At 37.0% G+C, this 15,981-nt stretch overlaps 1 protein-coding gene across 2 annotated transcripts in view; it reads left to right on the forward strand.

The window, feature by feature from the left end:
- Positions 1-15,981, forward strand: part of Itga8 (integrin subunit alpha 8) — a 168,619-nt gene that overhangs the window by 41,255 nt on the left and 111,383 nt on the right. For both annotated transcript variants that reach the window (XM_078023365.1, XM_005330865.5), the window contains exons 7-11: positions 1,417-1,542; positions 2,516-2,560; positions 6,531-6,574; positions 8,141-8,197; positions 11,325-11,377. In XM_078023365.1, the coding sequence (XP_077879491.1) occupies positions 1,417-1,542; positions 2,516-2,560; positions 6,531-6,574; positions 8,141-8,197; positions 11,325-11,377 (325 nt within the window). The remainder of the gene's footprint in view (positions 1-1,416; positions 1,543-2,515; positions 2,561-6,530; positions 6,575-8,140; positions 8,198-11,324; positions 11,378-15,981) is intronic.

Consider the following 15,981-nt stretch of genomic DNA (forward strand, 5'->3'; position numbering starts at 1 on the left):
AAATTTACGTTTATTTTTAAAGATTGTCTTCTAATTCACTTGGTTAATTTTGCATAATCCATTTCTTTGTTTAAATTGGGGAAATGTTTGATACAAATGATTTGTTGTAAATTAGCTCTGGCAAGGGCATATAGAAGCATTTGTCTGAGACATAGAATTTAAAATTTTATACAGGTTTAAGATTATGTTTATAGACACAGCTGAAGGAAAAAAAGCAAAGGCAGTATTTATGTGGGAGGAAAAGAAGATTCATAGAGCTTTAATTAAAAGAAAATTGGCAAATTCTACAGATATTGTTCAAAAATTCATGTGTAAACACCATTGTCTAATATCAGAACAGTCATTTCTGTCCCAGTGACTTGGAAATATTTATGACGTGGTTTTTTTTTTTTTGACGGTTTTATTCTCCCCCCCCCACTTTTTTTGGCTGGGGGGGGGTGACTTCAAACAGAAAGATTGTGGGAATTTTATGTGTGAGTTTCTCAAGACTAACTTGGCTTCAAAATTGATGTTAAATATTAGTCTTTTGAAAGCATTCCTCCAGTTTCCTTCCAAGGAGCTCATGATTACACTTCTGCCCTAGATGTCCATAAAAGATGTGGAATGCAAAGCAACTATAGTGGAAAATTACTATCTTTTAGAAAATCATGTACTCCAGTACAATCATATTTCAAGACTTTCAAGTGTGACTTTATTTGGGAGAGATTAGCAAAACTTCTTATCCTATCAATGTTGGTGGCCATGGATTCCTTTATTGCTAAAATTCTGGATCTCACTGAACCTAGCTCCTTCCTACTGTCATAATTTTATGCTCAATAAATTTTATTCTCAATACATTTTAGCATAAAAAGTAAATGACTCATTGATCATATAATTTCTTCCTTTAACTTAACTGATATGTTTACAATCTATTGAGTAGTACTTATACTCAGTCTAAATCTAAATTATTTATTTAGATTTACTCTACATCTATACTTTGCAAGACTACAAAGTTTTATTAAAATGCCAAAGGAGACCTTAGTTATCATGTCAGTTATCCTTCTAGCAAAATCATGTGACCTTAGAGAATCTATTCAAGGGCTCTGAGCCTCATCTTCCTCTTTTCTAAGAAACTATATTGGCTAGATAATTTCAAAGTTTACTTCTAGAATGAATATTCTAGAATAAGAGATTTAATTATATAAATTGAAGGCAAAGGGAGTAGGTATGCTGGAAGCAACCTGAAATGTTCATCTTTGGTCTTCTGTGCAGCTATAATCAACTCTACCTTTCAGTTCTAGTGGCAGGCAGGAAAATATATCATCAAGAATGCAAGTAATCCCATGGTAGCTTTCAAGGATCGTGTGTGGTTCTGGGTCTGCTGAGGGCCTGCCTTTTGCATTCATTCAGTTAACTTATTCGTTTGTCTAAAAACAGGTCAAGTGATCACCGCCAGTATTGCAGACATTATCGCAAATTACTCATTCAAGGATATTCTGAGGAAACTGGCTGGAGAAAAGCAGACCGAAGTAGCTCCAGCTTCCTACGATGATAGTTACCTTGGTGAGATCTACTGCTCAAGACATTTTTTTCTTGAAAGAAAAGCAGATTTAAATGTAGATGCAAATTTGATTCCATACTTATTTGATGTCATTTGTCATCTTCTATAAGTTTTCTTATTAGAATAGATGCTTAGCTTTTCTCTTTAAATACAACTACCTTTTTTTTTTTTACTCATGTTGCATTCTCGCATAACTTGAGAAGCTATTTTGTTTGTTTTTGAGCAGCTCTTCTGTAGGATTCATAACAATTTTTTGCATATAAAATACTTGGCTGATAGTAGACACCATGTATTAGCAGGGCTGCTACCAATGTTACCGGGGCAACATGGTTGCTGAGCCAGTGTCCAGATCAGCAACAAGAGACTTTCCAGCTGCTCGAATATTCTCAAACTTTAGCATATGCAAACCGCACGATATCATTTCATCACTACTCTTTACCACCTTTGGTATTCTAGTGGTATTTTGTTTGCTTGATAAATTTGAAAAAAAATTTTAAATGATACTTATGTTTTCTAAGAACAGCTAGCACCTCCTTTTGGAGCTAAGTGAAATTTGTGAAAAATAATTACTAAAGGAATTAGTAAGCATGCCTTGTTAATGATCAAAAGTAGCAAAACTTGACAAAAAGGGTATCTTTAAGAGTATCTGCCTAATCATGATGAATCAGCAGCTCTTAAAATGTAACAGCTGCCATTTCCACATACAGATTGATGATGAAGTGTTCATGTTTTGAAAATTGACCTCAGAATCTGATTTTTTTTTTTTGCCAGTTTCTACATTATGTTGGTAGTAACAGCTATTGTGTATCTAGGACTTACTATGAAAGTATTCATAGTAGTGACATTGCTTTTCCTCTTTATTGAACCACGAGCTTTTATTTCATAATGTTGATAAAGATTTCTAAATAAAGGAGTACTATACTAGATATATCTCATTTAATCTGATTACAGTTTGTTTCTTTTCTTTTAAAACAGGATACTCAGTTGCTGCTGGGGAATTCACTGGAGACTCTCAGCAAGGTGAGAGACATCATTGAACTTAAGTCATCTTAAAAGCATAGAGAATAGGTAAAATGACATTAAAAGTCCTTTTGTAGATATGTTTTCTTTGCCATACACAATATATATAAATGGAATCCCAAATACATATGATAATATTTTGCAAAAAAATGTGCACATATTTGGTGCAGCATTTTCGGTCACAACAAATTTCATAGGAATTGATATAAACCTTAAGAAATAAAAATTAGGGCAGTCATCCCATGTTGTGAATGAAAAATGTACAGATGGTTAAATAATTAGACAATAGCCATGCCATTAGCAGCAGACCCAATTTCTCTTAAAAGAGAAATTAAGATCCCTCTTTTTAATTTAACTTCTAAGATCTCATATTGTAGATGTCCAAAACTACACTCCCCACCTGACTCCTATGCCTCATGCCAACATTACTTCTCTCTTTCCCTTTGGACATGTGCAGTAAATATATATTTCTAAAAATCTCAAGGTTTCTATGTATTTGAATTTTTCTGTTGAGAGGATGCATAAGTTTCTTTCCACTTCAAATGTGTTCATGACTCAAAAAAGATAAAGAGCCTGTGATCTCATTTTGGAATTAGATGTGGTGAGCTAAGACCCAAGAAAATGATCTGAACTTGACCCTTACAGGAAAGTAATTGAATATGGAGAAGGAACATTGACTTGACAATTCTTGACTTCTACTCAATAACTATGGCCTCCACAGTGACTGAATCTTTCTAAGCCTAGATTTCCCTATATATCAAAATGGGATATTAATCCCTCCTCTTTAGAGGTTAAGTGAGGTAAATATGATAAATCACATGGTTTATTGCTTGTTCAAGAGAAGACATTCAATGAAAGTCTCTTTTCTGCTTCTCACTAGACAAAAATTTTCAGGTCAAAGACCTAAATTTTTTCTGAACATATTGCTGATATTAAGAAACTTCTGAAGGTTTCACCATGAGTTACTGGAATAGATCTAAGAAAAGTCTCCTATTTTCCCTTCCAAGCAAAAATCTGTGTAGTTGATTGACAGTTCTAATTTGCCTTTGGCCCTAAGTAATTAAATTTCCTAATCATTTATGAATGATTATAAACATCTGTAATCAACATTTCATTTAATAGCCCCTTAATGGTGTGGTCTTGGGAGGTTGCAGTTTCCAAAGTTACTGGGTATAATGATTGATTTGTGGGGAACAAGATTCTAAATGTTTGTGAGATATGAGAAGTAATGGTTGCCCTGCATCTCAAATGACACAATCCCCCTGAATCTGTCTTAGTTGACAGGTCTGACCCTGAAGTCAATTCCATTATATTAGATTGTAGTTGGTTCTCAGTGTCAGGAGGATTTAATTTATACCCTCCAAAAAGATGACTAAAAAGTGGACAGTATCCTACAAGTACTAGAAGCTTCCTTGGCCAGAACCTTATCTTGTTCTCCTGTTGCTATAGGTAGACTATTCACATGCTCTCTCAAGCTAACCCCTCTGCTTTGGTCCCTTTTGCTCTTGTCCTCAGAGATGCAATTCTTGCTTTTCTATCTTTCATAGAACCATTTCCCTTTCTCCTGTGTCATTCTTACTACCATTCAATCATATTCTTATTTCTCCCATTAAAAACAAAAAAACATCTACTTGTCCCACTTCCACCTGCGGCTATAACTAATACCTGTATTTCTCTGCTTTGAAAGGATTGTCACTTTTCTCTTTCCGTATTCTCTGTGTGACAGTTCCTCCGTTCCCTTGTTTTAAGCCTCAGCCTGTTGATCTGTGCTGCTTCTGATCTTGTCAGGCAAACCAGGGGTCTCCATGTGTCTCATCTTCCCTGAACCTCAGGAGCACTGGACAGCTTGGATTCCTCCCTCCTCATCTCTCTACCGGGCTTCCCTCTAGGTCCCTGGCAGCTCTTTCAGTTCCCTCACCTCACTGAGCGACTCAGGACTAAATCCATGGACAGTTTCTACAAAATTTGAGTTCTCTCTTGGTGATCTTGTAGTTTTTATTTCTCCAGCTGAGACTGATTTCCAGGTGCATGGATCCAGCTTCCTACTCCACATCTGTAATAGAGTAGCCATCCCAAATTTGATGTGGTGGTACGGAAGGCCTGCCCTTCCTGCAGAAAGAAGTGCTGCCCTCCATTTTCACCCTCCCAGCTGCAACCTAATGGCAGTGCTGTCCTCTAAGTTGCTCAAGTCAAATACGTTGGAAGTCAGCCAAGTGCTCTTTCTCTCTCCAGATCCAATCCACAATCAAATCCTGCTAACTAAACCTTCAAAATAGAACCAGAATCAGACCACTTCTTTCATGTCTTTCTTCCTGCATATTTTCTACTCTGATCCAAGTTTATTATCTCACACCTGTATTACTGCAAGAGCATCCTGCCTGGTCTCCCTGCTTCACCCTTGCCCTCCTACAGTCTGTCCTAAATCCAGAAATCAAACTTCAATTTCCAAAACATAAGTTAGATCATGTACCTTCTTTTCTCCCAATGAGTTCCCAACTATAACCCAAGTCTTTACAATGACCTAAAAGGCTCTCGTCATTGGCCCAAATCTGGTCTCATCTCCTGCTCCATTACCCCTCACTGGTTCTATTCAAGTCACTGTGGCCTCCTTGCTATTCTTTGAATAAATCCAAACACACTCCTACCTGTGGGCCTTTGCACTGGATGTTCCTTCTAACCAGGACATACTTCTGCCAGATTATCTACAATATTTACTTCTTCCTTTTCTACACACTGAGTCTCCCCTGACTACACTAATAAATTGCAATCCTTTCCCCATCCTAACTCCAACACCCCATCTACCAGTTCATCCCTTTGCTTTTCTCTACTTCATTTATTTTATTCTGCTATGCCATTTAATTGATTCTAATTTTTAGGTGACTACCTTCTCCAACTAGAATATAAGTTCCAAGAGACAAGGCATTCTGTCTGTTTTATTCCCACTATTTCCCTACAATCACATGTACATCTTTGTCAACTGGATGAATGAATTTACGTATGAAATATCTAACGTCTGACCTAAGTGAATCTTCCCTTGTGATTAATACTAATACTATACACGCTCAACTCTGCTGAAGCACAGAACAGCAGATATACTTAATGCTACAATGATTATGTGCTGTACTTTTAGGAGCAGTTTTGGAGGATGGGTAGCAATTTGGATAGAATAGGAATCTATTCCATTGCCTCTTTTCTTTAAATTATACTAAATTTTAAACCCTAATATAAAAGATGCTTTAGATTTATATAAATGAGAGCTAGAAATAATAATAATCATTATTATTATTATCATAATCTAACTCCCATAGATTGTAGGTAATTGTGGAAAACTAAGTTCAATCACTCATCTCAGGTATATGGAGGACCCATGACTGCAACCACTATTTTCTGAACCTATAGCCAGGCCACTGTGCATTGGACTATACTGCCCCCCTCCTCAGACTTGTCTGCTGTACCATCAGTGCTTCCTCCCTGGGATATGCTTAGCTGCCATGTTGCCCAAACACTGCTGCCAAGAGGCAGTAAAATTAAATTAGCATCTAATTTATGATATGTGTTTTTTCCCCTTAGGTAATCAAACTTTGCATTTAGTTTTAGCATCTTAGTATCATGGGAACTGTACTTCTATACCAGAAAAAGAAAAAAAAAAGTTCCCATAGTGATTACTGGCAAATCAGAATAAAAGTTTCAACCTAGAAATCACTTGCAGATTTGAAAAGTCAGGCTGATGTTCTAGAAACAGAAGTGCATGCAGAATGGTTTGAAAACTCGACAATCTCAAAGAAAAACTTGCTCTTATGTTTTCTGTTGTCTGTAAAGAAACAAAGGTTAATGAAAATGTAATGCAAAAATCTGACTTTGAACTTTTAACCCTCTACCCCATTTTGAAAATACTGTCATTACCAGTTACTTACTATACAGCTTTAAGTATACATGGAATTTCCCTTCTAAATTTCTATTTTATGTCCAGAATTGGTTGCTGGAGTTCCAAGAGGAGCACAGAATTTTGGATATGTGAGTACTTGACAATGCATTCTAAGATATTTCTTGTTTATGAAGAGAAATGTTTTCCTTCAATGTATGTTTAAGGCTTCAAAATTTTCCTTCAGTAATGAGTGCCTCCTATTGATTCATGTTGTTTGCTTACTAAAATAGGAAGGAAAACAAATGAGGCTAACTTTGATCAGATCCACATGCAGGAGAAGCTTTATGATTTGTGGGACATAATATAAAATGAAAATGTGGGGCATTTTTTTTTTGCAAAGAACCATAATTATCAAAGATTTTTAAATTGTTAAAAATTTCAGAACAGCAACAACAAAGTGTTAAACTAAGGTTGGATCTGGTGGAGCCCAGGACCTTGTGTGACTACATAGGCCACACACCCAGGAAGCTGACCCTGTCTGTGTGCACAATTGAGGAATGTTGTAAAGGCTTCCATTGCTACAATCAGCACTTTAATGTGTCTCATACGGTAGAAATAACAAATCAACAGTGATTTCACTAGGACATTATTTTGCTAAGATTGCTACATAGAATTGCCACAAACCACAGAGTGACTTTTATCAACATGAATATGTGCTCTCACAGTTCTGAAGGCCTAAAGTCTAATTAAGGTGTGGCAGGGTTCTGGTCCCTCCAATATAGCTAAAGGAGGATTCTCCTTGACCCTTCCAACTCTCAATGACTCTAGTTTGCCTGGCCTTGTGGCAACATCATTGGATTTAGGGCCTACCTAAGATAATCTCATCTTGAGATCCTTAACCAGCTTCATCTTCTCAATAAGGTCACATTCTGATGTTCCAGGTAGACAGGAATATGGGATGGATACTAGGCAAGTCCATCACAACTAGTCATCATGAAATTAGGAAAAGAATATATTGAAGTTTTATAAAAAGAAAAACATATTACAAAGTCTATTTTTTAAAAATCTAGAAGGTATAATGTTTGTCGATTTGGTTTTGGGTAGACAGAATTAAAAGAACTATTTTTGCTATATTGATAGTACTTCAAAATCTATTTTTTTTTTTTGGTTAAGAACCAAAGTTCTGAATTCTTAGAATAGCATAAAAGCAGAAATATATTTAGACAAAAGCCTGATTAGTAAGTTATCTGACCATCAGTTTACTTGTTCTCAGTGGTTTTGAATTCAACTATTATTTCCCCACCTCCAATAAGTAAGCATGAATTTTTTTTTGTCTGAAAATATTCTAGAGTTAACTACAAACAAAAGTTTATTTGGATTTTTCCTTTAGGTCATTCTCGGGGACTTTCAGTTTTGTTTTGCATATAGCTAATTCTTATTACTTATTAAAGCTTATTAGTGGGGCTGAGATTGTGGCTCAGCGGTAGAGCGCTCGCCTAGAATGCGCGGGGCCCTGGGTTCAATCCTCAACACCACATAAAAATAAATGAATGGAATAAAGGTATTGTATCCAGCTACAACTAAAACAATAAATATTTTTTTAAAAGCTTATTATTCTTCACAAAAAATTAAATGATTTAAGTTGCAATTTTTAAAAAAATAATTTCTTTAGCTTTATGTCAAATGATGTGTCTATCTAATTTCTCTGATTTTAGGTGTCAATCATTAATTCTACAGATATGACCTTCATTCAGAATTTCACTGGTGAACAGGTAAAGATATTTTAATATGAAATCATAGTATCACTCAATGCTAATATACTTTAATACTTACATCATTTATTCATTCACTCAAAAAATATTTAATGAGCATCTGATATGTGTCAGAAACTGATTTGGGATACAACTGTGGAGCAGAAAGATGAACCCAGCTCTCCTGCAGCTCTGTGTGGAGTACAGCAGGATGGAAGAGTTAATTTACAATCAAATAAAATGTTCATGATAATTTCAGATAGTGATCAATGATATAAAGAAAATAAATAGCTATATAATTAGGGTGTGGTAAAGGATCTCTTAGGGTGGTCAGGGGATCCTCTGGGGGGCAACATCTAATGCATAGCTAATAGCAGCTAATTCTAAGACATTCAAACATCTTACATGTCTGAGAATCACAGAAAAGTCTCTAGAATGTTTATACAAGGGAAACAGAAGTAGAAGTCAAAGATAAAGAGGGGCAGGGACTTACCCCATGAGGTTTCTCAGTAACCCCCTAGTTTCAACTTATTTTTTAGTAAATTCACATTTGAAATTAAGTGCATGCTTTGAAGCTGACATGAACAGCCTGTATTAAGCTCCTGTCTTTCAAGGTGACATAAAGATAAAGCCCTTTAGAATATCTCTTTCTTGAGGTGGCAAAGAGAGAATTCCATGTTCCACTTAAGATGATCTCTTAGCCACTTTATGCTGCAATTGAAAATGAGTTGACTGAGGCTATGCTAGAATGGGCCGGGGTCTTAATGAAGTGACTAAGTAATTACTAGTAATAGATGGCAGCACAGGTAGAGCTGGCACTGCATGTTGGGAATCAGTTGCAAATGATGAAGAGTCTCTGGGATGCCAGGTAGCTACAGGTCCTCAATAACATCAAGGAGAAAAGCTCTCACAGACAGTGTGAGGGTGTGTATGTGTGCATGTGTGTTCTTGTGTGTGTGTTGGAGCAAATGAGTTAAACACCTCTCTAAGAACCTAGTAATTCAGGACAAGAGATTGCAATATTAAGAAAAGCAAGTAGGATTTCCTCTGTTTTCTGAAGATATTGTCAGGGCTCTAAGAAAGGAAGAATCCTAGAAGAGCAAGCTGGAACATGTCCTGGTATGTAGGACTCTCAGATTCTCCATGCTAGCCACTGAGCAAGGCTTGCACAGTGAGGCAGATTACCCTCCTTAAAAGAAAAACCCCATTACCTGCTGGGGTCTTAGTATATTGCCAGTGCTGTTCACTGTACCTGGTGGTGAGCTCTCAGTACCTCCTTCCCTTTCAGAAGACAGTGGCAACTCTGAGGTCTCATCCTATTGGTCACTGCTGATGGGCCTGGACTTCTGCTGCTCTTGTTTCCTGTAACTAGAACCCTCTCCTGAGCCTCAGTAGTAAATGGGATCTTGAGAGCCCTTTCCTCCCAGAGACGACCATTGCTCCTTTCCCACTGTCATTTCCTGAGGTTCTACTGTGAGTGGGTCAATTCCTGAAAACAGGATGCTAACACCCTCTTGACCAAATATGGTCGAGGCCACAGTTTATCTCCCACCCTGCATGTTCCTGGGTATTGTGACTGGTGAAACTTGCCACATTTCTTCAAGCACCGAATTGGGTACTGCTGTCTGAGAGGCATGTCAAGAAAATTGATTAAATGAGCCGAAAATGCTTTTGACATCTTGTTGCCAAAATGTGGGGAGTCAGTCCACCTGTTACTCTGCAGTTTTCCACAAAGCAATTCACATCTCTCATGATACTCTTTTGGAAGTTATGGAGGAATGAGGGTGGGATGGCAGTGAAGCTGGATGGTTCTATAAAGTTTGAACAACTACAACTAAGGGGATTTGACCAATGTGTGCTGATTGCTTGTATGGTGATATCACACAGAATCCCATTAATACATGTTAATAAAGAAAAGAAACCAAAAGAGAAAATGCAGAAAGTCTACTTTAGCTAGATCTCTTTTTACATGTTTATCATTAGAAGCATTTTAATATTGCTAAATTTAGTCCTTCTATAACTTCTCATCTTCAATACCACCTAGTTTGATCATCTTAAACCTCAGAACTTAATGCATACCTGATGAAATTTCTCTGAGCAAAGGCCGCACACATCACACAAGGTATAAGATTTGCACTGTTTATGTTTAGAATAAAGAAAAGGAAATGAGAACTGAGATCATGTGACACTTGGTAACTTTCATGTTCTTTCCCTCAGCAAAGAGATTTTGGTACCTGGTGCCTGCTTTGGTCCAAACATTGCTTAAGTAGAAGAGAGAACTAAACTGATCGTTCTCTGCCTTCCATGGACATACTCTCTAGAAGTTGATTACCTTAGCAGATGGCAGGAGGCTAAATCAATTGAACCTTCAGATGGCAGACTATGGAAACGACACTGACAAGCTGGAATGATCAGCCATATCTGAAAAGACTATATAACTGCTGAAAACCTAGATGGAACAACAAAATATCAAAGGCAAAACATGGGGACATTATGGTACCCCCACTTACACTTGTAGAAAAGATTCAGGAGCTTTCATTGAATATGAGCTTAACATAAAATTGATACTGAGATGTAGGTTTCCCCCAAATTAAAACTGCCCTTATGCTTTAATAATATACAGGGGCCAAAGTAAAGATTGGCAATCCCACTTAACTCTTCTGTTACTATACTCATAAGAATCATGCATTTTTTTTTGTTTGTTTCTGCATGTGGCAACTCTAAGAAAGAGGTGCTACATGGTGATCCATCTGAAAACATTTGAACATGAGACTTCATGTGGAGGTGGAATTGGATTTGTTCTGTGGGATTCAAGATTACAGAACTAGGTGGGATTAAAGACAAGAAATTATGAAAGGTTGCATGAAGCACAGAACATGCTAATCGTTGTCTTCACAGATTGAATGGGCTGATTGTTAAGCCTAACCAGAGGAGGATGTCCAAGCAGATGTTAGGGTTATTATGGGGAAAATTATTCATCGGGTCAGAGTGAGACTAAATGACTCCGGCAGTCAGTCCACATCCAAGGATTTAAGTGCAAAAATGTATCAAGATAAGATGCATCATTCAGGAATAATTAAGAGGTGACTATAAAAATGACTTTTTGAACACAAAATATGTCACTTTTGATTTTTTTTTTTTTTTGCAGATGGCATCTTATTTTGGTTATAGTGTTGTCGTATCAGATGTTAACAATGATGGGTAAGTTTATAAGAACCTCCCTCAGTCTCTATATATCATGGTCATTCATAAAGATGGGATATTTTTTCTTCCTAAAGTATATCCTTTTGTACTTCCTCAAAAATATAGAGGCTCCTTTGTTTGAACTCTTTTTTTCTGATTCAGGACAAGAGGATGTATCTAATAAAGAATTCTGTCATCCTATTTTATGTCTTTACTGAGATTTTCCACATCTGCCACTTCTAAAAGAGGACTATTTTATTTGGTTTTATTTTTATGAAGTGAATAATCCTTGGCCACTCAAAATCCACATCCATTGAGGAATTTGTTCATCTGTCTCTTCATTCCTAAGAATTTTCCCCCTAGAATGTGATGCAGTCATAATACATTTGCACAAAAATGAATTTTTTCCTGCTGACATTGCTTTAGCCAACTATTAGCAATATCCATGGGGAAGATGAAATAATAATGATGTTATTTTTCTGATCAGGATAGTAATTACAGTCAAGCTTTGACCAAACAGCACTATTGCATTGTGGTTGTAGTAACATCATTACTTCAAAACTATTAAACACCCCTTTATTTACTATAAATTCATAAATCATTAAATAAGAAGATCTTTAAGTTGAGATGTACTGAGTATCCACCCAATAAATACTATTGCTTGTTGTCCCATACATTGTTCTCCATGCCCAGAACACTGCACAAAGGTGAATAAATTAGACTGGCTCTCTGTTTTCAGAGAGCTCACAGTTTGGCAGAAAGGAAATATCTGAAAACTCCTATCACTTTCCATGATCTGGAACAAGTTCTTTAAATAGTTTCTTTGATAGACATTTTCCTGTGACCTTTGTACAGCTAGAAATGTATTTTCTATATTTTGTTGTGGGATATGATTAGAGATAAGTTCAGTAACTTGTATACCTTTTGGAAAATATCCCATTATTATCCTTTCATTGAACATTTATTTCTGGAGAATCTTTTATGCCCTGGTTCTGGGTGCAGAATATAACAACTTCATGTAATTATGCTAGAGTTGGAAAAGTGAGAGCCACATGGGAAAAAATAATTCAAATACAGAGAATAATAGATGGTGATAAGAACTCTGTAGAAAAAGCCCAAAACACAAGGACTGAAAGCAACCAAGATATACTTCAATAGGTGGATGGATAAATAAGCTGTAACACATCCATACAATGAGATTTTATTCAGCTCTAGAAAGAAATGAGCTATCAAGTCAGAAAATGACATGGAAGAACCCTAAATGCATATTCCTAAGTGAAATAAGTCAATGTATAGAGGCTACATGCTGTATCATTCTAATTGTATGACATTCTGGAAAAATAGAAAACCTATGGAAACAATAAAAGATCAGTGTTTGCAAGGGGTTTGGGGGGAGGCAGGAAGGGATGCACAGGTGGGGCATAGGATTTTAAGGGTACTGAAACTATCATAAAAGATACTGTCATTATGCATTTCTTAAATCCCATAGTACGCACTACAGCAAGAGTGAACTCCATCATGTGAACTATGGACTGTGGTTGATAATGGTGCACGAGGGTCAGGTCATTGATGGTAACAAAGACACCACTCTGGTGGGAGATGAGGGTGGGAAAGGCTATTACAGGAGAGTGAGTAATGTGAGAACTCTGTACTTTCTGCTTAGTTTTATTCGACTCTATAAGATAAAGTTTATGAATTAAATTTTAAAAGAAAACAGAAAGGAGTACTAGGGGACATTTTTTGTCTTTTATCTTTTTTATTTTGATTCTTTGGTGGTGCTGGGGATGCCAGGCAAGTTCTCTACCACTAAGCCACATCCCCAGCCCCATGGATGCAGTTATTTTTCTTATGCAATCCTTTTTTAAAATTGATTCTTTGTAGTTGTATATAACATTAGAATTCATCTTGATAAAATCACAAAAGTGTCGAATGTAATTTGCTTTAACTGAGTCCCCAGCACTTCCTCCTTCCTCCCCCTTCTTTCTCCCACACCTCTTCTCGACTGATCTCTCTGCAATTTATTTATAGGTATTTTTAAAATTAGTGTCCTGTGGATATATTTGGTGTTGAGATTCACTGTGGTATGTTCATGAATGTTCTTATGGAATTTGGTCAGATTCATTCCACTGTTCTTCCCTTATCCTGTCTCTCCCTCCTCCTCGACAACCACCTGCTCTATTTTACTGATCCTTCCTCTAGTTTGATGCAATTCCCTCTCTCTTTTTTTCCCCTTTTGTCTGTCTTTCTATTGTCCCCTTTGCTTATTTTGGATTAACTTCCACATATCAGAGAAACCCTTCACCTTTGACTTCTGGGGATGAGGTTGTTTTACTTAACATGATGTTTTCCATTGCCATCTATTCATGGGCAAATGCCATAATTTTATTCTTTTTTATAACTAAGTAATCTTCCGTTGTGTATATGCACCACATTTCCTTTATCCATTCTGTTGAAGAGACACCTAGGTTGGTTCCACATCTTGGCTATGGTGAATTGTGCTGCTACAAACATTGACGTGGCTACAGTTTTAAACGAAGTACATGGGAAAAACCTCAGTGATGATTACACTGGAGAAAGGACCTAAAGGAGACTTAAAAAGGAAGCCATTGATGATGTAAAGGGAGGAGTGTTTCCAGACAAATAGTAAAACAAACAAATTTCTGGAGGTGGGAGCTCCTGGCATACCTGAGGAACAGCAAAGAGGCTCAGAGAGGTAACAAGGGGGGAATCTGATCACAAAGGTGCAGAGGCCACTGCATTCACGATAGATTTACATAGTGCCACCCAGATTCTGCTATGAACTAGGATGAGTCTGTCTCCAACAGGGACAGTGCAACCTGTGAACCATGGAGGATTCCAAGGCAGGGAGTGGCCTGAATTTGCTTTAATTGAGTCCCCAGACTCTGGTTTTCACAGGTGGGTTCTCTCCACCTGGTCAAGTGCTATGTGCCAAGGTACATGGGACAAGATCTTGGACCCAAGCTGCAGGCTTGGAGGGAAACAGAAATAGTTACACTCTGGATATATTTTAAAAGTCTAGTTCAGTACCAGTTTTCTCCTGGAAGCAGTTTTAACTTAAAATCAAATCCCCTTAATCTCTATTTGTCTGAGTGTGAAGAAAAAGAAAGACTCGAAGCACCAGTCAAGAATTCCAACCTGGACAGACTGTAACTGTCAATAACTTAGGAAGACAATTGTTGAGAAGAACTTGAAGCCCAAACACAGCCTGTTCTTTGGGTTTATTGAACCCACTCTACGGTGGGGTGGCCTTTCAGATGTGCCTAGATATGCTTCTCTCAACAGAAGGTCCCATGACTACAGGGGCTTTTCCCTGTGAATGCTCTGTGGCATTTTATAGGGCACAGATTCATTCCATGTGTGCCTTTCCGGAGGCCGCTCCTGTTTTGAATCCCTGCAAATTTTCCCAGGTTTCACAATATGCCCTGGAGGGCCCTCTTTCTTTCCTGGAAACATCCTCAATTTAGACTATAGCAAAGTTTTGTGACAATGTTTATAGTAAATATTTTTGCCATGCTAAGGACAAAAACTCATGAGAAAAGGACTTCAGTTGGCCTCCTGCTGATCGAAACAACATGATAATAACAACACAGGAATTTTCAAGTGATAAATTTGTTCTTTCTTGATGTCCCTATAAAAACTGCTGTGCACACGACTTCTCTTTTTTATTAGGTAGCATATTCCAAATTCTTCAGAATGCATGAAAAAATAGGTCCATTAACTTAATGCTGCCATTCTCAAAAAGGTGAGGTAACCAAAGGTGCTAATAACTTAATGTTGCCATTCTCAAAGGTAAAGTGACCAAAGGGGGTAATAACTTGCTGTTTGTAATTACTCAGATATATCATATTTAAATTAGAGGTCCTATTAGAAATAAATTTATTTTGGAAGCAATTGCTATTGGTCAAAGAAAGATCCCAGATAAATATATGTAGCTAAAATGAAGTCTGAGATGACAAAAATGGTATCAATAGTATATACAGACTTAAGAAAATAACTGGGCCAGGTCATTGTTCAGAGTTCAGAGAAAGGACCCCTTCAAACACACACAGTTTATGGGAAGGACCAGACTTTCCATTCTCCAATTGAGAAAATCAAGTATAATTGTACACGAGGCTACCTAGTGAACATCTTCTGGCAGCATGTATTCCTTATCAACTATGCAACAAAAACAAGGTGCCTACAAATGCTTCAGCATCTCAATATCAGGAAAAAGAGAGTGTCATTAAGTGACAAGTAAATGGGTGGAGATTTTCCCCAATATTTTTTACTACAAAAAAAAAATCTTCCAGTATTCTGAGTAGACTCAAAAAATTTAGATCAAACAATTGTGTGCCTGCTGGCTGGGAGATGATACTGTCAAGCTTGTGATGGTTTTGAAAGTACAGTGTAAACAAACTGGCAAAATAACTTCAGTTTAGTTATCTAACGACAGCCAGAACTACAACTCTTTCAATGTAAACTTTGCTAGAAATTTCTAGACAAACTCCTTAACAACAAGTAGGGATGGTATTTTTCATCCTGTACCCAAGGAAGCAATCTGTATTATTTTGGTTTGGTTTGTTTTTTTCCTTGAGGCTTTTTAATCTTACAGTATTTATACG

The sequence above is a fragment of the Ictidomys tridecemlineatus genome, chromosome 10 (assembly GCF_052094955.1).
Source record: "Ictidomys tridecemlineatus isolate mIctTri1 chromosome 10, mIctTri1.hap1, whole genome shotgun sequence".
In the NCBI taxonomy this organism is placed as follows: domain Eukaryota; kingdom Metazoa; phylum Chordata; class Mammalia; order Rodentia; family Sciuridae; genus Ictidomys; species Ictidomys tridecemlineatus.